Source organism: Xenopus laevis, chromosome 2S, assembly GCF_017654675.1.
Source record: "Xenopus laevis strain J_2021 chromosome 2S, Xenopus_laevis_v10.1, whole genome shotgun sequence".
NCBI classification, from domain to species: domain Eukaryota; kingdom Metazoa; phylum Chordata; class Amphibia; order Anura; family Pipidae; genus Xenopus; species Xenopus laevis.
Window position 1 is genome coordinate 31,013,596 of NC_054374.1, and position 23,883 is coordinate 31,037,478.

The 23,883-nt window shown below is 38.7% G+C and overlaps 1 protein-coding gene across 10 annotated transcripts in view; it reads left to right on the forward strand.

The window, feature by feature from the left end:
* cdkl5.S (cyclin dependent kinase like 5 S homeolog) overlaps positions 1-17,101 on the forward strand; it is a 177,788-nt gene extending 160,687 nt beyond the window's left edge. For 7 of the 10 annotated variants that reach the window (XM_041583556.1, XM_018249045.2, XM_018249047.2 and 4 more), the window contains 4 exons: positions 1,352-1,442; positions 6,152-6,274; positions 13,371-13,490; positions 16,184-17,101. In XM_041583556.1, coding sequence (XP_041439490.1) covers positions 1,352-1,442; positions 6,152-6,274; positions 13,371-13,490; positions 16,184-16,576 — 727 coding nt within the window. In that variant the 3' untranslated portion in view covers positions 16,577-17,101. The remainder of the gene's footprint in view (positions 1-1,351; positions 1,443-6,151; positions 6,275-13,370; positions 13,491-16,183) is intronic. The other 3 variants (XM_018249048.2, XM_041583561.1, XM_018249050.2) reach the window with 3 other exon arrangements.
* The last annotated feature ends 6,782 nt before the right edge of the window (positions 17,102-23,883 follow it).

Here is a 23,883-nt window from a genome sequence, read left to right on the forward strand (position 1 = left end):
CTTTTCTGATACATTTCAATAAATAGAATTGAGAAGAAAAAAAAAAAAAAAAATATATATATATATATATAGTGTGCCATGACTATGAAGATTTTCATTCATCCAGGTCATGGTATATCTAATATAGGTAAATCTAAAAACAACTGGACTTGCTGAGTAATCAATGAATTCATTGATTACTCAGCAAGTCCAGTTGTTTTTAGTTTTTAGATTTACCTATATTAGATATAGTGTGCCATCTTGAAGGGGTTGTTCACCTTAAAATTAACTTTTAATACAATATAGAGAGTGAGACAATATGCAGTAGATATTGCAGTAGATATTTAGCTTGTTGTTCTCCAATTTGGAATGTTAGCGCCTATCTGGTTGCTAGTGTCTAGATCACCCTACAACCAGGCAGTGGTTTGCGTTAGAGACCGATATATGAATAGGAGAGGACCTCATTGCCTGAATAGAAAGATGAGTAATAAATAAAGAATAAATAGCTATTCAGCTGCCGGGATCTGTGACCCCCCACTTGAAAGCTGGAAAGAGTCAGAAGAAACAGGCCAATAATGCAAAAACTATGCAAAATAAAAAATGAAGACTAATTAAAAAGTGGCTAAGAATTGGCTATTCTATAACATGACTTAAAGGTGAACTACCCCTTTAAAGGATTACCAGCATCTCAGTATCCAGACTACAGCAGCCCATAGACACATGTATACTACAGCGGAACCTCAATTTTACATCCCCTGATTTTAAGTTTCCCCTCATTTTACATTGTTGTTTTGTGGTCCCACCTTTATATTATGCATAATACATTTCCCTGATTTTACACCGTTTTTTTCTGGCCCCTGAAAAATGTAAAATGGTGCTTCTACTGTATATTAAAAGTAAGGATGCACCGAATCCACTATTTTGGATTCTGCAGAAACCCTGAATCCTTTGAGAACGATTCGGCCTAATACTGAACCGAGTCCTAATTTGCATATGGGAAGGGGGAAACATTTTTTACTTCTTTGTTTTGTGACAAAAAGTTGCATGATTTCCCTCTTCGTCCCTAATTTGCATATGCAAATTCTGGGTCGGTTTTTGCCGGGCAGAAGGATCCACCTGAATCTGAATCCTGCTGGAAAAGCCCGAATCCTGGCTGAATCCTGGATTGGGTGCATCCCTAATGAAAAGTGCATGAAACATGCAAGGGCATTGCAGTTCAATACTAGAGGCAGGCCAGGGGGTTCCCATGTGGAATACACAGCTGTAGCTGTTGGCCTGTGTCCTATGGTTCCATGAAACAGTTGCCATGTTTTTGCAGGGGACTGATGAAACTAAACTGATTATTCTCTCCTTTTCTTCTTGTGCTCTGCAGGACAGGGGTGGAAAAAAGCCATTCTGAACAAATGAAGGAGAAGCAGGGATTTTTCCGAGTTATTAAAAAGAAAAAGAAGAAATCTCAAACAGTAAGTTTAGAGATGACACAGGATAGTGCTTGTGTATTAATTAGAGCCTGTGTGGTAGGAATAACCCCAAACACCGAAGGACTGAAGATGAGAGCTGGTAGAGAGAAAATAGGCGAGACATGAGAGAATATTGTTGAGTGGTCTCTTCATCATCAGTAGACCTTTAGCTGGTGATCAGTAGATCTCAAGATCTCAAAACACCCTCCTGTTTCATGCTTTTCATTCAGACATATATCATTTTAAGGTAACAGAAGAAATAGTTGTTTGTTATATTAAATAATATAGCAATATACTGTACATTTTCTCATAAATCAATATTTAAATAATATGTTATGGATGTAGATCATAATGGGACAACATTAGGGATGGGCGAATTTTTTCGCCTCGTTTCGCCGAAAAAATGACGCCCATAGACTTGAACGGCAGCATGCGTCAAAAAAAAAAAGACGTGCGTCAAAACAATTTCGCCGCGCGACAAAATGTTTTTGAAGCCAATAGACTTTAATGGGCGTCTGCGACATTTCGCCGGCGGCAAATTTTTGGCGAAACGGGTCAAATTCGCCCATCCCTAGACAACATCACTTAGGGGCAGATTTATCGAGGGTCGAATTTCTAAGTAATGGGAGTTTTTTTTTAACTCCCATAACTTCGAAATTCGGGGGGGGGGGGAAAGACCAATCGAAGTTTTTTTCTGCAGGTGAATAGAGTGTATTGGATTTGTTCGATCATATTCGTTTCGAAGTATTTTAAAAACAAAACTTCTCAAAGTCCACCAATTGGCTCCAAATAGGTTCTAAGGGGTCCCCCATAGGCTAAAACAGCAATTTGGCAGGTTTTAGATGGCGAATGGTTGAAGTCGAAGTTTTAAAGTAGACCTCGCATTAGTAAAGTATGGGCACTTCTGATCTAAGGTTTACCTCTTATATCCCAGGGTGCCAGAAATTGCTTGTAAAGGGACACTGAACCCTAGAATAAATAATGTAGATTCAAAACCTTTGGGCACAAAATCCTCTTTCTAATTAGAACTATTATTACCTGTCCAGGTAGTGCACCTGTAATTCACATCTCATATAGTCTTCATTAGAGGGCTGGCTGGAACTGTGCAGACAGGGGAGGGAGAATATATGGAAGTAGTGCAATGAGATGGGAAGGTGGAGTGGGAATAAACAGAGCATTGAGAAGGGAAGAAAACTATTTGGTGGCTTCATGACAACTGATTCCTTGTGCATTGCAGTTTACACCATTGCTAAATGACAATGGCTCTGGGCCCTTTGCTTATAAAGAGTAGTTGGCCTGAATGCCAAATTAGATTGCCGTTTTTGGAGTGTACAATGCATGTGATTAGTGTGTCAGACCAGCTCTTGGCTCGTACAATACAATGGTCAATATGGCAATTTAGATTGCAGAAGATTTGTGCTGCAGAGCTTTAAACCACATACAAGCCATACACATAACTATACAGATATATATGGAACAATAAAGTGTTAATTATAACTAACAAGACTGCTGTTCTACTCCACCCTATAGAGACTCATATATATATATATATATTATTCATTCTAAGGAGATATTGATATGTCATGCAATGTAAGATACACATTTATGTTTAGCAGCACAGATGGGAGTGGAACATATTCTTCCCTTTTTGGGAAACCTATGGGAGCTCGTTACCAACATCCTCTGTTGCTTATCAAGCTTTTTGTATGTTAAATCTGCAGTGTCTGCCTCATGGGAGTGTTGTGTGTGCCAGACTCATTTATTGCTCTCTTTAACTGAAGAATGTTTTACCTTTAAGCGGGACTTGAACTAACATTTGTAATTCTTATATATTAATTATGATTAGGGATGGGCAAATTTTGTTTGCCGCGGAAATGACGCCCATAGACTAGTATGGCTTTGCGCGCCAAAAAAAAGACTTGCGTCAAAAAAATCTTGACACCCATAGACTTTAATGGGCGTCAGCGTCATTTCACCAGCGGCAAATTTTTGGCGAAACAAAACTGGTCAAATTCGCCCAACCCTATTTATGATGTGTGAATTATTGTTTCTATGTACCCCCACCCTCTTCCTATGAAACTGAATATGTTATTTAGGTATTATCGTCCCACCTGTCCAAACCAGCAGGTAGTGTTCTGACCTTGCCAATGGCAAAGAAGAATAGGGTTTGCCTCATTAGAAAGATAATGGGTAATGCATAAAGAATACAAAAGTAGCATTGTAATTATCCTCTAATGTAAGTTCTGGGGTCACAGACCCCGGCAATAAGAAATCATTTTAAGCTTCATGCTGGAGAAAGACAGAGTAAATAGTCAAATGAATCTGTTACCAATTGTAATAAATATAAAGACACCAACCTGTGAATATGCACTAAAATGGTATATTTTCTGGTAGATATGATTTATTTTGCACCCTTAACCCTGAGGCTGCACTACTTAATGTCGCAATGGGATTGAGTATCCATCGAGAAAGACACCGTCCTGCATAGATTACTGTGAATGGTCTCTGCGAGCTTCTTCTCATACTGAATAGTGATCGGCGAATTTGTCCTTTTTCGCCCAAAAATTCCCAGGAAATTAGCGAAACAGCGGAAAATTCGTGAAAAGCCGCCGGCATCTCGTTTTGGACACCGACATCCATTTTTGGACGCCAGCGTCCGTTTTTGTGTGCCGGCAAAATTACGCCAGTGTCCAAAAAAAATTAATTTATTCGCCGGCGGCGAAAAGTGGGAATTCCCTGCGATTTCGCACCTGCCGAATAAATTCGCCCATCACTAGTACTGAAGGTTCAGAAAATGTACTTTGCAGAATCAATATACATCATTTATTTGTACTATACACCCCCCATGAATACTTAAGCAAAAGATAGTTTAGAACAAATTAAGTGGCATATTAAAAAATTGTAACAAACTGGAATATAAATTTAAGTAAATATTGCCCATTTACATCTTTGCCCTTTATCGTTCATTTTCTGATATTCTGTGTGGAGCCTCAGCGATCACCTTACCAGAAATACTGCAGCACTAACAAAAGACAGATCTTTGCCCATTAATTGGCTCATGTGACCTAACATGTATGGTTTGTTTGTGTGCACCGTGAATTGTAGGAACCCAGTGGGCGGCCCTTATTTCTTAAAATGACAATTTTCTATTTAGGATTACCCAATGGCACATACTACTAAAAAAATATATCACGAAAATGGTTTATTTATATGAAGCAAGGTTGTATAAATGAGATGATTTATGCAATATATTTTTATAGAGACATTGTTCAGGGGTATAGTTTTCCTCTAATACATTTCTGTCCTTACAGTCCTCCTGTACAAGTTATCAATTAATAAATGCTGTGTTTTCTTTTAGTAATACCTGTTATTGCTTTTAATGCATAAATGATGTTCATTTGTATGTTTTCTGTTCATATCTGTACACTTTACTCTTCTTGGGTGATAGATATTATACTTCCTTATCGTTTAGGGATGCACCGAATCCAAGATCCGGTTCAGGATTCGGCCAGGATTTGGCCTTTTTCAGCAGGATTCAGATTCGGCCGAACCGAATCCGAATCCTAATTTGCATGTGCACAAAACAAGGAAGTAAAAAATGGTTTCCCCTTCCCACCCCTAATTTGCATATGCAAATTAGAATTCAGCAGAGTCTTTCTAAAAGGATTCGGCGAATCCAAAATAGTGGATTCGGTGCATCCCTATTATCATTACCTTGGTATAAAGACTTCAGTATATATAGTTATGTCCAATCTGAGGTCTTATAGTTATTTGCTCAAGAGCTTGTAGTTCAAGTCCTTGATGAACTGAGGGGCCTCGGCTTAGACGTAATCCATTTTTATTATGGATGCACCAAATCCAGGATTCAGTTTGGTATTCAGCAGGAACAAAATATAGAGAGAAGGCGCACACCCATTAAAATAAAGTGCAAATCCATAGGGGACTCCCCATAAGGGTCTCCAGACAAGACTATAAATACTCAAAGTAATGGATAGCACACCCAAAAAAATAATAGAAACATTTATTACAAAAAAGTAAAGAAAATACAATTATACAAAAATAATAAATAATATAACAGTGAGCCCAACGCGTTTCGACCTTAGGGGTCTTCCTCAGGGGCACAAATAGACAAAAAAACAAGGGGTCTTCCTCAGGGGCACAAATAGACAAAAAAAAAATTAGTTTTTTTGTCTATTTGTGCCCCCGAGGAAGACCCCTAAGGTCGAAACGCGTTGGGCTCACTGTTATATTATTTATTATTTTTGTATAATTTTTTTGTATTTTCTTTACTTTTTTGTAATACATTTTTCTATTATTTTTTTGAAATTGGGTGTGCTATCCATTACTTTGAGTATAGGTATTCAGCAGGAATCAGCCCTTTTCAGCAGGATTCTGATTCAGCCTTATGGCTGCCCAAACCAATTTTCAATCCTTAAAAGCACATGACTTTTTTGTCACAAACCAAGGAAGTTAAAAAAAAATCTCCTTTTCCCTTTCCTATCCCTCATTTGCATATGCAAATTAGGATTTGAATTAGGTCAGATCTTTCACGAAGGATTCAGGAGTTCTGCTGACACCCAAAGTATTGGATTTGGTCCATCCCTAATATATATCTGCATTATAAGTGGTTTACCAGTTAGTAATCCCTGATTCTGCCTGTACCCTATGACACTGTAACTGTACAACTAGTTTATTTGTATCTTATATTGCAGACAGACTCCAATGACTCTGAGAAACCGAGACTCAAGAAAAGCCTCTTCCCACTGTTTAGTTCAAAGAACCATTTAAAGCGCAGCTCTTCTCTGAAAAAGCTGCCTGTAGTCAGTCCTCCAATGGTATTCTGTTAACTAAGCGGCCAATGGAAAGCTCTTCTTTTTGCCTTGAAGGGAACAGCATGGTCTTTAGCTGTGGTGGTGCTTTCCTTCTCTATCTCATTTTTATTTGGGGAGGGGGAGGCTGGTTTGATTAAACGTACATACATCTGCAAAACTTACATATATCTGCAAATATCACATTTGACAAAATAAGCAAAAGAAAAGTCAACCCACCCGCTTCTCACTCCTCAGTTTGCTGTTTAATTCTGCTCTGCTGCTTTCCACACACAATGAACTTCCCTCACATTTTCACAAAAACACCCACCTTTACCTTCAAATACTGCACTAAAAAATGGCATTATGAATATCTGTATCTTCCTCATTTCCTGGTCACAAAAACACTGGGGGTCATCTATAAAGTGTGCGCAGCGCATATTTTTCGCAAATGGTTGTATTGCGCATGTTTTTTCCTGAACGCTAATATATTGCACTGCTCTGCCCGTCTTTCTGCTTTTTGCGAATTCGCAGTGTGAATAAATTTTCGCAAATGCCGCGCAAGTGAGACGGGACTTTGCGCGAGCGCACCTAACGTGCGATGTTGTACGCGAAAATAGCGTTGACAGTAACTTAAATTGGCAGTTTGCGAATATTTTATCCGCCACCAAAGTTGTGGCGTAATTGTGTCGCAGAGTGTGCGCATAAATTTGCGTATTGTGACATTTAAAAAGCTGCTATAGACATTCGCATTGGGAAAAAAAATTGCAATTCAGCTTTATAAATATAACAATGTGCAGGGCAAATATATTCACTTTGCGAACCAATCTGCACGGCGCAAAGTTTATAAATGACCCCCACTATGTTCTGACATCTGTTATTCTATCTAAAATTACAGGCCACATTAAGATCTTATTGGCCTATCACAGTACGAATAATAAAAGCAAACATTTAATTGGTTAGAATGTTTTACTTGACTGATGCAGTGATCCTTAATATGTCATTTTCCAAACCTCTGCTTCTGTTAGCTTTCCTGTGCATAAATACAGGTATGGGATCTGTTATCCGAAAACCTGTTATCCAGAAAGCTCTGAATTACGGAAAGGCCACTCCATTTTATCAAAACAATCTGAATTAGACTAAGGAAGTTATTTATCAAAGTCCGAAATTTATCTCAATATTTTCTGCTACAAACGCCGTTCAAGTCCGCTCAGGATTTTTACGCTTATTTATTATTACATTTTCCTGAAAATTTGCTTTGCGGGAAAAAAAAATCCGATTTTTTCGGATTTTTCATCCCATTTTCAATGAATTTTTTGAACTTCAGGTATTGCATGAAACCCAGCGCACATCAAAAACTCTTTGGGACTTTGACTTATATGTAACCTCAAGAGGTCTGAGATGCTGGATTTTCAGATTCAGACTTTTACATCCTCGGGGTTTAATAAATTCCAAAAAATTTGTGATTTTTTTAAAAGTCCGATTTTATTAAAAAAAAATCACAAATTTTTCATGATTTTTGCATTTGATTTTTTTCCAACTGTAAAGCTGGCCATAGACGCACAGATCCTATTGTACGAATCGAGGATTCTTACGATTTTCGGATCGTGTGTGGAGAGTGCCGACATCTTTTCGATCCCGCCGGAGCCCATTGCACATCGTAAACGAATCGTTTGGCCATACGGCCGAACGTTCAGATTACCCCCGATTTAGCCATGCTCGTTAATGGCATATCAGGGAAAGATCCGCTCATTTGGCAAACGAGCGGATCTTTGCGTCTATGGTGTTTGTATGTTGTGTATGTGGGTTTCCTCCAAAACATTCAGGCAGGTTAACTGGCTCCTGATAAAACTGACCCAACTGTGTCTGAAATGGACCTAAAACACAACATTTTGCATTAATTTTGACCTGACAAAATAATTTTTTTGCACATAGCCGAGAAGGAATTAGAGGGAAAATTGGCAGGGACTGCTGTGAAGGGTAAACAATGTAAAGGACTGCATAAAATGCGTCAGTACTATGGAAATAAAGTGGATAAGGATAGATCAAGTCTAGGTGCCAGTCAGGAGGAAGTTTGGAGAAGACAACTAATTTGGATATTGGTAGAACACTGTCAGTTTTTCTTCTGCATTAGATAACTCTTTCCTGTCCTACAAAGGCTCAATGTTATCATTAGATCAAGTGCTGCTTCATTATAATCACCTGAATTCCTTTCTTTTCAGCAACAGAACTAACTGCATGCAATGCTTCAGTGCATGATCATCTTGAGACGCTACACTCTTCCTACATGTGGGTGCAGCACATGGATGAATAATAAGGGCACCCTTTGTGATCGTATTCATCCAGTCTTTCTGACGCAGTTAAATCCTTGGCTAGAAATACTCGCTACAGTTCCTTTGACATTATTAAGGACAAGAGTATTATAATGTATGGAAATCTAATCGGCAATACAAATCAAGATGTGAAATCCTTTTCTGTAAATGTAAGGTAAAGTGTAGGCTTACTATTGAGTTTCATGCAAAAATCGTACTCTTAGGGGGTTATTTATCAAAGGTCGAATTTTAGAATAACGTGTTTTTTTTTAAAACTCGATTTTATTCACAGTCCGAATGGTATATTATTTATGAAAAATGTGAACGTCTAAAAATCGATCGAATAGTCCCAACCCGATAATTAGAATCTAATTTTTTTTCTCCCATTGGCGTCTATAGGCGTCATTTTTTGCAGCGAAACTTGGTGAAAAATTTGGCCCATCGATACTATTAACATCTTCAAACAATTCAAGGGACTTCTGCCATTGGGGTATATTTATCAATTTACCACAGTCCGCTAGAGTGAAATACCGCCTCTCCATCTATTTCTATGAGATTTTCAAAGGCGTATTTATCAAAGGGTGAAAATGAAAATTTCCATTGAAATGAATGGAGAGAGGCGGTATTTCACTCTAGTGGACTGTGGTGATCTCTAACTTCACTTTTTGATAAATATACCCTATTGACTTCTACATGAACTCAGCAGGTTTTAGGTGGCAAATATTCAAATTCAAATTTTTGAAGGGTCTGATTGTAATAAATCTCACATTGGAATTCAAGATGGTGAGTTTTTACAAAAAATGCCAACTCCAGCATTCAAATTTAATTTGAACCTTAGTAAATCATACAGTGCTGTACGCCTATCTGTTCATGCATTGTATATGCCCCACATTCCAAGACTAGCTCAAGGTCTCGGGCAGCTGATAAAACAATAGAAAATATCCACTCAACACACAGATAAGGTGGCACTCCGGATAGGATAAGAGGTTGTTTATTGCAACAGGTGGGTAATTTGCATACCTAACGCGTTTCGGGAGAAGCTCCCTTAATCATAGGCTCACAAATGAATGGTCATTTCTTCCTTAAAGGGACACTGTCATGGGAAAACATGTTTTTTTCAAAATGCATCAGTTAAAAGTGCTACTCCAGCAGAATTCGGCACTGAAATCCAATTCTCAAAAGAGCAAACAGATTTTTTAATATTCAATTTTGAAATCTGACATGGGGCTAGACATGTTGTCAGTTTCCCAGCTGCCCCAGTCATGTGACTTGTGCTCTCACTTTAGGATGAAATGACTTTCTGGCAGGCTGTTATTTCTCCTACTTAATGTAACTGAATCAGTCTCCGTGGGACTTGGCTTTTACAATTGAGTGTTGTTTTTAGATCTACCAGGGAGCTGTTATCTTGTGTTAGGGAGCTTTTGTTAGGCTACTGGGGGGGGGGGGTGATATCACTCCAACTTGCAGTATAGCAGTAAAGAGTGACTATAGTTTAACAGAGCACAAGTCACATGACTGGAGGCAGCTGGGAAACTGACAATATCTCTAGCCCCATGTCAGATTTCAAAATTTAATATAAAAAAATCTGTTTGCTCTTTTGAAAAATGGATTTCAGTGCAGAATTCTGCTGGAGCAGCTCTATTAACTGATGCGTTTTGAAAAAAAAACATGTTCTCCCATGACAGTTTCCCTTTAAATAGTTAGAATAACAGTGACCTCTACTGGGCGCCACACAAATTAGCAGCCCATGGTCTCATAATTGCATTACATTAATGTCATGCCACCCAAAGTTAAAATCACGTTTTATTGTACAACATTAAAAAGCAGCGAAGCAAACAAATCATAAAAAGAAGGAGCCTATCGTTGAAAAGTCCCCTCCTTGTCTAAAAAGTGCCTACGGGTGTCTCAGGCAGCTGACAGAAAATATCCCTGTCCTGACTCTTAAACCTTATCCACTGCCTCTGTACCGCCACTTTGAGTTTCATTTATTAATCAAACAACAAATCACAAGCAAGTCTCTGTTCATATGAAGCTGGAATTGTGTGAGTAGCACACGTTTGACACATATCATATCACAGTCATATTCACATGGAAAGATCAGTGGAGAATTATTTTTTCTCTGGCCCAATTATCTTTTACATTTTATTTCTCCAACTTACCTTGACTCCCGGAGTCTTCATATGTCAGTTATTTCAGGCCCAGCTCAATCTCCCTGGGCTGAACTGGCAAAGTCAATGTGAGCTGTTACAATAATTCCATTCCTGACACTAAATTCACCTGGGAGCCCAGCAGATATATTAATAGACTTAGAACAGAGGACAGATGTTCCATATCCACAAATAAATCACCCCTGTGCTCCAGTTCACTCGCAGCACCTTCAGTTTGGGCAGCAAATAATTTACCCAATACAGTGCTATAAAAAGAAGGAGGAAGGTATACGGTTACATTTCTAGAACACATATTTTCAACCATGACAAGGACATGTAATTATGTGAATTTAAACCAAAAAGAAAATATTGTGGATCTTGTAAAAATATAGTTTCTGCGAACACAAATGTAAATAGGTATAATATGAACATTGTAATTGGGCCAGTGTATTTTGAAACTCAGCTCGTATTTTTCTGTTAATTTGAGCTACTTCACCACCCTCCCAACCCCATGAATAACTTACACTCAGGGCAGCCATCAGGGGGGAGAGTTGTAGGGGGCCCTGAGGGTAAGGGGGGCCCGGCCACACCATACTTACTTGATTAGCCGGGCCCCCCATCTTTCTGAGAGCTGCTGACTTCGGGAAGGCATGGACGTTTAAGGGGCCCTGGCCACCAATTTTCTTATAATGTGGGGGGGGGGGCTGGTCACCAATTTTGGCCACCAATTGTTTTTTCTCATGTGGGATCCTAGCCACCAATATTTTTTAATGGGGGGGGCCCTGGCCACAGGGGCGTAACTATAGAGGAAGCAGACCCTGCGCCTGCAGGGGGGCCCAGGAGGTATAGGGGCCCCACGAGGCCCTAATTCATATACAGTTTCAATAAATATTGGTAAAACAAGTCAACTGCTAAAAATTTTGGGGGCCTGAAAAATAATTTGCTGTGGGGCCCAGTAATATCTAGTTACGCCACTGCCTGGCCACAAATGTTTTTTAATGGGGGGCCCTGACCACCAATATCTTTTTATTTTTTATTAACATGTGGGAACCCTAGCCACCAATATTTATTTTGTTTTTTTACTGTGTGGTGGGGGGCGGACCTGTGGGGTGGGGAGGGCAGACCTGTAGGTGGAGCTTGTGGTGGGGCAGCCCAGGGGGCGCAGGAAATTTTGTCGTATGGGGCCCTGTGATTTCTGATGGCGGTCCTGCTTACACTACTAATACTACTAATACTAATACACTACCTGTGTTTGTACAGCCCTTAAGCTATAATAGGAGTATGAGCACCAACCACGTGGCTTGGGGGAATATCACAGGGCAGAGTGTAACTTTAACTGCCACCATAACTTTTATATTAGTGTAATATAGTAAGTTAGGTTGAAAAAAACTCATCAAGTTGAGCCTTAAGTCTGTATATAACCTGATCCAGAGGAAGGCAAAACAAACCCATCTGAAGCCTCTCCAATTTGCCTCAGAGGGGGAAAAAATCCTTCCTGACTCCAAAATGACAATCGGACCAGTCCCTGGATCAACTTGGACTATGAGCCTCCCATAACCCTGTATTCCCTCACTTGCTAAACACCATCCAACCCCTTCTTAAATCTATCTAATGTATCAGCCTGTACAACTGATTCAGTGAGAGAATTCCACATCTTCACAGCTCTCACTGTAAAAAAAAACCCTTCCGAATATTTAGCTGGAACCTCCTTTCTTCTAATCGGAATGGGTGACCTCGTGTCAGCTGGAAAGACCTACTGGTAAATAAAGCATTAGAGAGATTATTATATGATCCCCTTAGATATTTATACATAGTTATCATATCACCCCTCAAGCCCCACTTCTCCGAACTGGCCATACCCTTTACCAGCTTAGTTGCCCTTCTCTGTACCCTCTCTAATACAATAATGTCCTGTTTGAGTGATGGAGACCAAAACTGTACGGCATATTCTAGATGGGGCCTTACCAGAGCTCTATACAGTGGAATAATGACCTGCCCCCTGTGAATTAATTGCCCTTTTAATAAAGCTCAAGACCTTATTTGCCCTTAATGCTGATGACTGGCATTGCTTGCTACAGCCAAGTTTATCATCTACAAGGACTCCAAGGTCCTTTTCCATAATGAATTTGCCTAGTGCAGTCCCATTAGGGTATAATGGATAATTTTACAACCCTGGTGCATAACTTTACATTTATCAACATTGAATCTCATCTGCCACTTAGCTGCCCAGATTGTGTTTTGTAGGTTCTGGTCAGTTTATAACAACCCTTCGTGCCTGGTTCACGTTTCCAGTCTGCACATTTTTCCCCTTCTAATTTATAAATTACTAGGTCCAGTCATATAAATATATACATTTTCAGCACAAAAGATTATACAAACCCATATAACATATTGTACTATTAAATATTGTTCTAGTTACTGTACATTTTACAAAGCACCAGCACTATAAAAAAACACATTATTCTGTTTTGTAAAGCTGCTCTGAGTTTTACTTGGCTCAAATGCTTGCAATCAAATATCATTCATTATATCTGTGAAATAGTCTTTGTTGATTTAACTGCTACAGAAAAACTACATGTGCTGCCTGTAACTTGCACTGACCCACAGGGTGACTGCTCCCCTCTCCTTCATATACTGATCTTTCTACTGCTTAATGTTTCTCAGATGCCTAGTTCTGATGGGCAAGATCATCTCCCTGGTCAGAAAGGTGGGCATTCTTCAAGTCACAAAAGCAGCCGGCAAAAAGAGTGGCGCCCAGACAAGATGGCAGAAATACATTCCCACGTGAGTATCAAACATTACACGGACTGTTCAAGGGGCCATAGTTTGGGGAATCGGGTGATTTTTTTTTCCTGTTCGACTAGTTGCATTTAGAGATCACATGGTTTGGAATCATATGAATCCTGAGCATTCCCCTGTATTGTGTTGTACAGGATTAAGATTTAAAACATTAAAGGGCATGTAAAGGCAAAAAAATAAAATCCAATTTTTAATTTCTTTAATGAAAAAGAAACCTATCTCCAATATACTCTAATTAAAAAATGTGTACCGTTTTTATAAGAAACCTGACAGTATGCAGTGAAATTCTCCCTTCATTTACTGCTGTGGATATGAATTGTCAGATGGTCCCTAACTGCTGAGCAGGGAAACAATCATACTTGTGAACAGCAGGGGGAGCCCCCACCTTACTTCCCAGCCATGCAGAACTCAAGCAGCTTTGTTTATGACAATCCCTAAGCAGCCCAGACCACACTGAGCATGTGCACAGTCTTAGGGGTACATTTACTAAGGGTCGAATATCGAGGGTTAATAATTCGTAGGATTTACGGCAAATCCTACGATCGAAGGAAAAAACGATCGAACAATGAAATCCTTCAAATCGAACTATTCAAAGGATTTTAATCGATCAATTGAAGGATTTTCCTTTGATCAAAAAAACCTTAGAAAAGTAATGGTGAAGGTCCCCATAGGCTAACATTGTACCTCGGTTGGTTTAAACTACCGAAGTATGTAGTCAAAGTTTTTTTAAAGAGACATTACTTTAACTATCGAATGGTGGAATAGTCGAACGGTTTTTAGTTCGAATCGTTCGATTCAAAGTCGTAGTCGAAAGGTCGAAGTAGCCTATTCAATAGTCGAAGTACCCAAAAAAAACTTCGAAATTCTAAGTTTTTTTACTTCGAATCCTTCACTCGAGCTTAGTAAATGTGCCCCTATGTCTTGCAAAGTTGTTTAACAAAGTTACAAGATGGTGACCCCTTTTAGCCAACTTTGAAAGCATAAATTATTTGTTTGATGAGGCTTGTGGTGCAGTAAGTTCGTGTTTATATTTAGTATACAAAATACAGCATTTCTAGCCTTATGCTTTTTTAGACTGTACATGCCCTTTAAAATGGATATAACGTCTTGTTACCTATTTGTGCGCTAACAGGACTGTGACTTAATTCAAAATAATTACTGCAAACAACCCGGGATCTATTTTCTTTTTTTCAGTAAAAATTTACAAAATCAGTGTGGCTTTATAAAATGACATTGCTTTTCGTTTTGCTTTTTCATTTTACATTTTTAGTGTAGCATTATAGCGTTCACTCAATTTCTGTGGGGCCTTAATACATAGCAGTTCAGATGGGCCACCTTGCGTGGATTTCTAAATAATGGGACGACAAACTAATGAAGTTCTTTCTTTGCCAATGATATGCAAGATCATGCCTACTTTTGTCTTCCATCTCACATGGTGTTTTAAAAAAGTGCAGCTCTACTTCAAAAAGTAAACAGAGTACATAGCAAGCGGGTGTATCTGTAAAGCTAAGGTGCACCCCCCGACAGCATCAATTTGGGTAATAAAATGACCAATTCTGTGTCATAATACATGCCAGACATTAAAATGTCAGTTCAAAGAATGTTGTACTTGCAAATTCCATCAAATGAATAGCTGTCCTACACAACGTAGTTATTCATGGGGTAGGAGGGATGCACCAAAGGCTTTGGAAAGCTGTATCTACTGTATATAATTCCATACCTGCTTTTTTCTGGTATATGAAAATATGGTGAACTCCTGAACAGTTTGGGGAAATTTGGGCCAAGATTTACTTTATATTCATCCATTAAGTAAATCAGTGCCCACATTTCCCCAAGCACACAATAGTGCAAGCTATAAGACTATATTTATTCTGCATATTGCTTTATCATACCTGAGTAAACAGCTCTAGAAGCTCTCACTGTTTGTTTAGGATAGCTGCCATATTAGCTTGGTGTGACATCACTTCCTGCCTGAGTCTCTCCCTGCTCTGGGCTCAGATTACAGCTGGAAGGGGAGGAGGGAAAAGGAAGTGGGAGAGAGGAGCAAACTGAGCATGCTCAAGCCCTACCTCTTGAGGTTTATGCTAAAAACAGGAAGTCTGATACAGAAGCCCATGTGTACCTAATAGAAAAAAATGAAATGCTGTGTTTGTTTTGACTGAAGACTCAGAGCAGCATTACTTTGAGGGTTTACTGGTGTATTTATATAGACCTTTCTGATAAAGCTCACTTAATTTTAGCCTTTCCTTCTCCTTTAAAGCTTTAAAAGTGCCATCTAGTGTAACAAAAGTCAAATCTGCCATGCACGTGTCGTTAAATAAGACATCCTTACTAATACATTTCTTTTCAATTAAAAGGCAATTCCATCTGATGACTTGTCACTCATCCTGAAGACAGTTGTCACATATTTTCATACTTAACTAAATTGCTTGATGGTTGTTGCCCTGATAACTGCTTAGTGAGCTCCTGCAAAGGGAAGAAGCACATTTCCCAAGCCCAACTCTAAATAATTCCTGGTGGCCTCCTACAATAAGTTGGGTCATGATCACAATTGACCCGTCACTCAAAGTATGGCACATCCAGAGACTTAAATCTCGGTCTCTTACTGAGAGTATCACATAGCTGACATGATTCATAGCAATTTTTTAAATTATCAATTTTTTTTTCCTACTTTGTAGAGTCAACCATTAAAATCTCTTTGGAAACTTCTGCATCCATGTTCGTCCTCAAACCACCCAATGCCACCAGATCCTCGTTTTCAGCCTTTGCCAAATCAGCCACCGAAAACCCCGTCCTTCCCTGAAGCTAGGATTCATCCTGTAAGTCAGACTTCAAGCAGCGCAGGAGTTGTCCATCGGCAGGATCCACAGCCAAAAAGCAGACAAGGTCTTCAAATGCCTGGCCAAGCTGAACCTGTTTGGCATGTTTCACCCTTAAACAGAGGGACCAATGAAGGAGCTCCTTTTCCTGACCAGCTAGCTTCAAAAACTGGACAAAATGGGCTCCCCTTTAATCGGACAAAAAGAACACGATTGCCAAACCTGAATGACTTAAAAGAGACAGCTCTTTAGTTGCCACCTGTATTTAAAGGCAATGCATTCATGAAAGTCACTACCGGTTGAAGGTTGATTTGGAGAAGCAGCTTCAAACACATATTTAATCCAGTACTTCTAGCTATTGATATGTCCAATACGCTTTTGTGAAGCTACACTGTGCAGCAAACCACCCCAACTACTTCTATTAAATGTTAGGTTGTGGCATTAGAATGTACAATAACAGAAGATACTGTTAAACTATTGGTCCCTCTATATGTTTCAGGTTAAAACAAAGACTGGTTAATACCCATGTAGAGAGGTTGTTTTTTTTTATAATAAAAATAATATGGTCGTGTCATGGCAGCATAAATGGGGGCTGTCCTGCCAAACTTTCGTAAATTAGAGCCATGAAATCAACAATTTTACTCTTTAAAGTTAAATCTCGTTTACATTTAGGGGGTTATTTATCAAAGTCCGATTTTATCTCAACTAGGGATGCACCGAATCCACTATTTTTGATTCGGCTGAACCCCCGAATCCTTTGCGAGAGATTCGGCCGAATACCGAACCGAATCTGAACCGCCCCTAATTTACATATGCAAATTAGGATTCGGTTCGGCCGGTCAGAAGGATTCGGCCGAATCCGAATTCTACTGAAAAAGGCCGAATCCCGAAACGAATCCTGGATTCGGTGCATCCCTAATCTCAACATTTTCTGCTACAAACTCCGATCAAATCTGCTCTGGTTTTTTTATGCTTATTTATTATAACATTTTCTCAAAAATTTGCTTTCCGGGAAAAAATTTGATTTCCAAGATTTTTTCTTATTGTTCAACCCGAAAACTCAGATTTCTTATGCTTTATTCCCGGATTTTTCATCATCTTTTTACATTTTCTTCGGATTTTTCACCCAAAAACTCGGATTTTTCCCCGAAAACTTTGGTGGTATTGCACGAATCCCAGCGCACATAAAAAAAACTTTGGAACTTCTCCCATTGACTTATATGCAACCTCGACAGGTCTGAGCTGCCGGATTCTCTGATTCGGACTTTGTGATTTTTTAAAAGTCCGATATTATACTAAAAAAATCACAAATTTTTCAGGATTTTTGCATTCGGAGTTTCGTAAATAACCCCCATAGCATCTAGTAGGTGGACTACAAAGAGTGAGTGTGAAAATAAATGCTGAGATATAGAGAACGCTGTAGACCTGTTTCCTGTCCATTCACATTGCCTAAGTACTAAAAAAAAAAAAAAAAAGTGGTGTTTGTATGATACAAGTTGATCCCTGTCCAGGGTTTTTTTTTCACATTTGATATTTTTTGTAATATTTATTTATGATGAATTATTTCCATAAATTCACATCATTGTTACAATGTCAAGTTATTTTGAGCTGTTCCAAACATTGTGAAGCCGTACCACAGCTAAAAGTAGTTTATATAAAAACCTTACAATATAACATTTATATATTGCATTAAGAGTATTAAATTCAATATTATATAGATCTCTATATACAGTATACGCTTACACACTCGAACACGGATGTGTGTAATTTGTTAATATGTTAAATAACTGTCATTTTTATAATTATGAACATTAAGGGGGAAAAAAAGTATTGTTATGACACTTCTGCCATATTTTTATACATTTGTGCAGTATTATACTTCTAATAAAGGGGAGTAGTAAAACTATGGCTGTCAGTGTGTCCATCTTGTTCAGCTATAAGAGCAACTACAAATAAGAAACAGAGTATTAATGGTGTATATAGCCACTACTCAGGCCAATGCATAGTCTTACTCAATTACAAGGCTGCTGAGAAATTGCCTGATCCAGTAATACACCGCATGGATGTTCTTCCTTTAATTGGCGTAAATTGTAAATCAAAGATTAAAAAATGTTTAAAGGAGAAGGAAAGTCTTTGTGCACTTGGGGGTGCCAAATGTTAGGCACCCCCAAGTAATTGTATTGACTTACCTGTGAGCACCACGGAGTGATCCTCTTCCATTTTCCTCTTTCTTCTCCCGGCTATGTAGGCGTAATAGATCGAAAAACCAAACTTTAACTAAAAAGTTGGCTATTTCGTACAATATTTGCGTCTGCCCCGGGAAATTTGAAGCAAGAAGAAGCCAGAAAAGAAGGGCTCCGTGGTGCTCGCTGGTATAACCCTGGGCTGTTGCAGTTTTCTGCTGATAGGAGGACCGGCCCGGGGTTTCAGGTAAGTCAATACAATCACTTGGACATCACTTGGGGGGGACAATCACTTGGGGGTGCCACCTAACATTTGGCACCCCCAAGTGCACCAAGCCTTCTCCTTTAAAGGAGAAGGAAAGCTACAGAGGCATTTTATTGCCAATAGATTAGCTGCAATAGTGCAAGCTAGAATGCTATTTATTCTGTAGAATGTTTTACCATACCTAAAGTAAAAAGCTCTAGAAACTCTGTTTATTTAGAATAGGAGATGCAGTATTAATGTGGTGTGTGACATCACTTCCTGCCTGAGTCTCTCCCTGCTGTGGCCTCAGATTACAGTAGAGAAGGGAGGGGTGGGGGGAGAGGAGCAAACTGAGCATGCTCTTGCCCAGGGCAATGAGGTTTAAGCTGAAGGCAGGAAGTCTGATACAGAAGCCCATGTGTACACAATAGAAGGAAAGAAATGCAGTATTTCTTTTGACAGGGGACTCAGAGCAACATTAATTTGGGGGTTTACTGGTATATTTAGATGGACCTTTCTGATAAGGCTTACTTAGTTTTAACCTATCCTTCTCCTTTAACCCCCATACAAGCAGCAAATAATATTTAGACTTGGTCATGTCACCCAAACACTACAGGCCTCATTTATCAAAATCCAAATTTTTGTAAGTATTTAAAAAAGTCTGACCCAACTAGAATCCACGATTGGAGCATATTTATTATTAAAAAAAAAGCACGATTTAATCAGAACAAAAATGAGCGAAAATCAGAATCACTCATTTTCGTGTTAATTCCAGTGCAGACCACAGAAACTTCGAAATAGGATAGGGACCTCTCCCATCGACTTATATACAACCTTGGTAGGTCTGAGATGCCAGAATTTCGGATTTGGACTTTTTCCATTCTTGGGGTATCATAAATCTCAAAAAATTTGGTTTTTTTTCCGACATAATGCGGATTTTATAGAAAAAAAAACACGAGTTTTTGGCATTCTGACTTAATAATTAACCCCCAACATGACAAAATTGCTTTCTGTTTTGAGGAATCTGCAACACTTTATTAATGAAAACTCTATATGGGATACAGTAATGAAACTGTCTAAACATTGTTTCTTGTCTAGAAACCCATAGCAACCAATGGAGCAGGTAGTAGGTTTTATGAAAACAAACATATGATTGGTTGCTAGAGTTACTAGACGTGGCCAAATTTTAGACCCTTTACATTACCCCATATGTGTATAGCAAACCAAAAACCTAGAATGTATTTACTCTGGTCTTAATGAACAGTTTCACTTATTGAGTGGACAAGAAATGAGTCTTGTAGACTTTTGATAGAAGATAAGAGAGAAGAACTTAAAATAACATCCAGTACCTGTATCAGCAAGGAAAGGGGATCAAACTGAACAAGTGTAGAACAGGCACTCAAATAAGGCAATCTTCCACCAAGGCGAATAAATTCAAGACTATAAGTATATTTATAAGAAGCCTTACGTGGCTATTGTGTGCCTAGTGCGAGTTTTGTCTAGTTAGTTATGACTATGAGAGTTATTTATCAAAATTTGAATTTCTCTTACTATATTTCGAATTAAAAAAGTCAGACAAAACTAAAATCCACGATTTGCCCTTATTTATCATTAAAAAAAAAAACGTTGGGACTTCTCCCATTGACTTTTATGCAAACTCGACAGGTCTGAGATGCCAGATTTTCTGATTTGGACTTTTCCATCCTCTGGGGGGGGGATATAAATTTCGAAAAATTCGTGATTTTTAAAAAATCCTATTTTATACTAAAAAAAAATCACAAATTTTTGGGATTTTTGTGTTCAAAGTTTAGTAAATAACCTCCATAATAATATAAGGGGCATCTGTGTTTCTACATATTAATTGACCCAGTTCTTTGAGTGTTCCTTGCTGTAATACAAGTACATAAATTTGAAGGGAAAACTGTACTTTGAAGATATGTTTGCTGTGTAATGGCTTCATCTCGCATTACAAAACCTTACTATCTGGCACAATTCCAACCATAAAGGGTTTTGCCTCTTTAAAAAATATATCTCCCTTTTCTCAAAATAGAGACTTTTCTTTCAATTTATTACAAGTAGGATCTGAAAGGCTGGAAATTGACTCCTGATATGTGACCTGTTATCCATTATTCTTGGGGTCTTCCACCTAAGAGATCTTTCCATAATTTGGATCTTCATACCTTAAAAATAATTTAAACATTAAATAAACCCAATAGGATTTTTTTTGCCTCAAAAAAGGATTAATTATATTTTATATTATATCAGGAGGGAGCTCTTGGTAGGAGCGTCCATGTTGGCAAACACGTGTGCACATAATAAGCGAATACTGCAAGCCAAGTCAAGTGTACGCGTGTGCGCAGGGCCGGATTTACATAGAGGGCGCCCCTAGGCCAACTGCCGTTCGCCGCCCCTGTCCCCTCCCCATTATTCATGCAAATTTTCATCATCAATGTGGAAATTTAAAAAATGATTGTATCTCCAGCGCATCCCCAGTGTTTTTTTAACCAATGCGGGTGTGGTTGGGCAGCATGCCGCCCCCCTAAAATCCTGCCGCCCTAGGCCCGGTCCTAGGTGGCCTTTCCACAAATCCGGGCCTGCGTGTGCGCCAACATGGGCGCTCCTACCAAGAGCTTCCCGGTGCGAGTGTCTTATCATTGGCGGGGGGCAATTTTATATTATACCTGTATAAGCTTTCAGGGCTGATTAGATCTCTGCTTCACACATGATAAAATAATAATATGTATCTTGTGCTATGCAATTTCTGATCAATGTCTATTACAACACTCTGATACCAGAGATGAACCTATTCTAAGCAGCGTTTCCATTGGTCATACTTTGTTATTGCCTGTATTTTTCGAACTCTTCTTGTTTGTCCTGCCACAGAAAATGCTGTCAAGATCACTTACCCTGTGTGAGGCTTCAGTGTTATTTATACAGGTATAGCATTAATCCACAATGCTTGTGACCTGGGGTTTTCCCGATAAGGGATCTTTCTGTAATTTGGATCTCCCTATCTACTAAAAGTCTACTAAAAAATAGGATGCACCGAATCTAGGATTCGATTCGGAGACAGCCGAATCTTTCTGCCTGGCCGAATTTGCATATGCAAATTAGTAGTGGGGAGGGAAATCGTGTGACTTTTTGTCACAAAACAAGGAAGTAAAAAATGTTTTACCCTTCCCACCCATAATTTGCATATGCAAATTAGGATTCGAATTTGGTCCGGTATGCAGCCGAATCATTCACGAAGGATTCAGGGGTTCGGCCAAATTCAAAATTGTGGATTCGGTGCATCCCTACTAAAAAGTCTGGTAAACATTAAATAAATCCAATAGGATAGTTTTGCTTCCAATATGGATTAATTATATCTTAGTTGGGATCAAGTACAAGCTACTGTTTTATTATTACAGAGAAAAATGTTCTGCTTTTTTTGTGGATATAAAATGGTGTATTTAAATGACAAGAAAGAAATCTGTCCTTGGAAAGTAATCTTAAGCATTAATGCATTGGCCATTTCTCTTGGTCTCATAGCCTACTTTTCCTGCACTCGCCTTCCCCATCTGGGAATTGCTGAAGAGCCAGATTTACAGGGGATGCTCTGGATCTGTCAAAGACCTGGCAGCAGAGCTATCAATCAATGCACTGGGTCGGCAGTAATAAAAAATGCTGCAATAGAATGTCAGGGTTGTATGGACTCTAATGGTGCATATTACAATGAAAGGTTTATTAGAAAGAAAAGCTCCTTCCATATAAACTGCTGTTCAATGATAATTATAATCATATGAATTATATGAACATCTGGATAGCAGCAAAGCCCAAAAACAAAGGGGCTGCACTTCTTAGTAAACCCATCTGTCAAACCCAAGTAATGAGTCCAAACTGCATAATATCCAATCAGTTGTTTATCACATCATTTAGTGCCATTGGCCCCATACATTGAAGTTCTATAAATAGGGCAAAGCAATTACAAGGTACACTTTATAAGAAATACTTTTGAAAAATAGAATATACAGAGCTTCCTGGATAAGGGGTTTCTGCTGTTACCTGTAACAGCAGCTGCTGTTGGGAACAAGTGCGGGGTTAGAAATCATGGTTCCCCCTACAACAGAATTTTCGCCCGCCCCCCAAGCCCCACCCCAGATCCCGCCCACTCCACACAACAGTTAAAAGACCATACAGACATCAGTGCTAAAAAATGTAACCCCCCCATACACACACAAGTTATAAACAGCTATTGATGGTTAGGGCCCCCTTATAAGTTAAAAAAAAACTGTGGTGCCAGGGCCCCCCCTTAAAAGTCTTTTGCTTCCAAATGGGGGTCACTGACCCCATCTAAAAAACAAATGCTCTGTAAGGCTACAAATGTAGTTATTGCTACTTTTATTACTTAATTTTCTATTAAGAACCTCTTCTAATTATAATCAAGTCTCTTAGTCAAATCAATGTATTGTTGCTAGGGTAATTTGGACCCTAGCAACCAGATTGCTGAAACTGAAAACTGGAGAACTGCTGAATAAAAAGCTAAATAACTCAAAAACCCCAAATAAAAAAATTAAAACCAATTGCAAATTGTCTGAGACTATCACTCTTTACAGCATACTTAGTGGCAGAATTATCGAGTCGAATTTCGAAGCTAAAAATACTTCGAAATTCGACCATCAAATTAAAATACTTCGAATTCGAATATCGAATTCGTACTTTTTTTCATCGAATTTGGCTATTCTGCGGTCAAAGTAAAATCGAACTATTGAACGATTAACTCCTTCGAATCGAACGATTCGAACTATTTTTACTTCGACTTCAAAAACTTAGAAAAATGTTGTAGAAGGTCCCCATAGGCTAACATAGCACTTCGGCAGCTTTAATTTGGCGAAGTATTGAAGTCAAAGTTTTTTTAAAGAGACAGTACTTCGATTATTGAATGGTCGAATATTCAAGCTATTTTTACTTTGAATCGAATTCAAAGTAGATTCGTAGTAGTCGTAGTATCCTATTCGATGGTCGAAGTATCCAAAAATTACTTTGAATTTCGAATTTTTTTACTTCGAAAATTCCCTTATTCACTTCGACCCTAGATAAATCTGCCCCCAAAAGTTAATTTAAACGTGAACCACCACCAGTAGAACAAACAC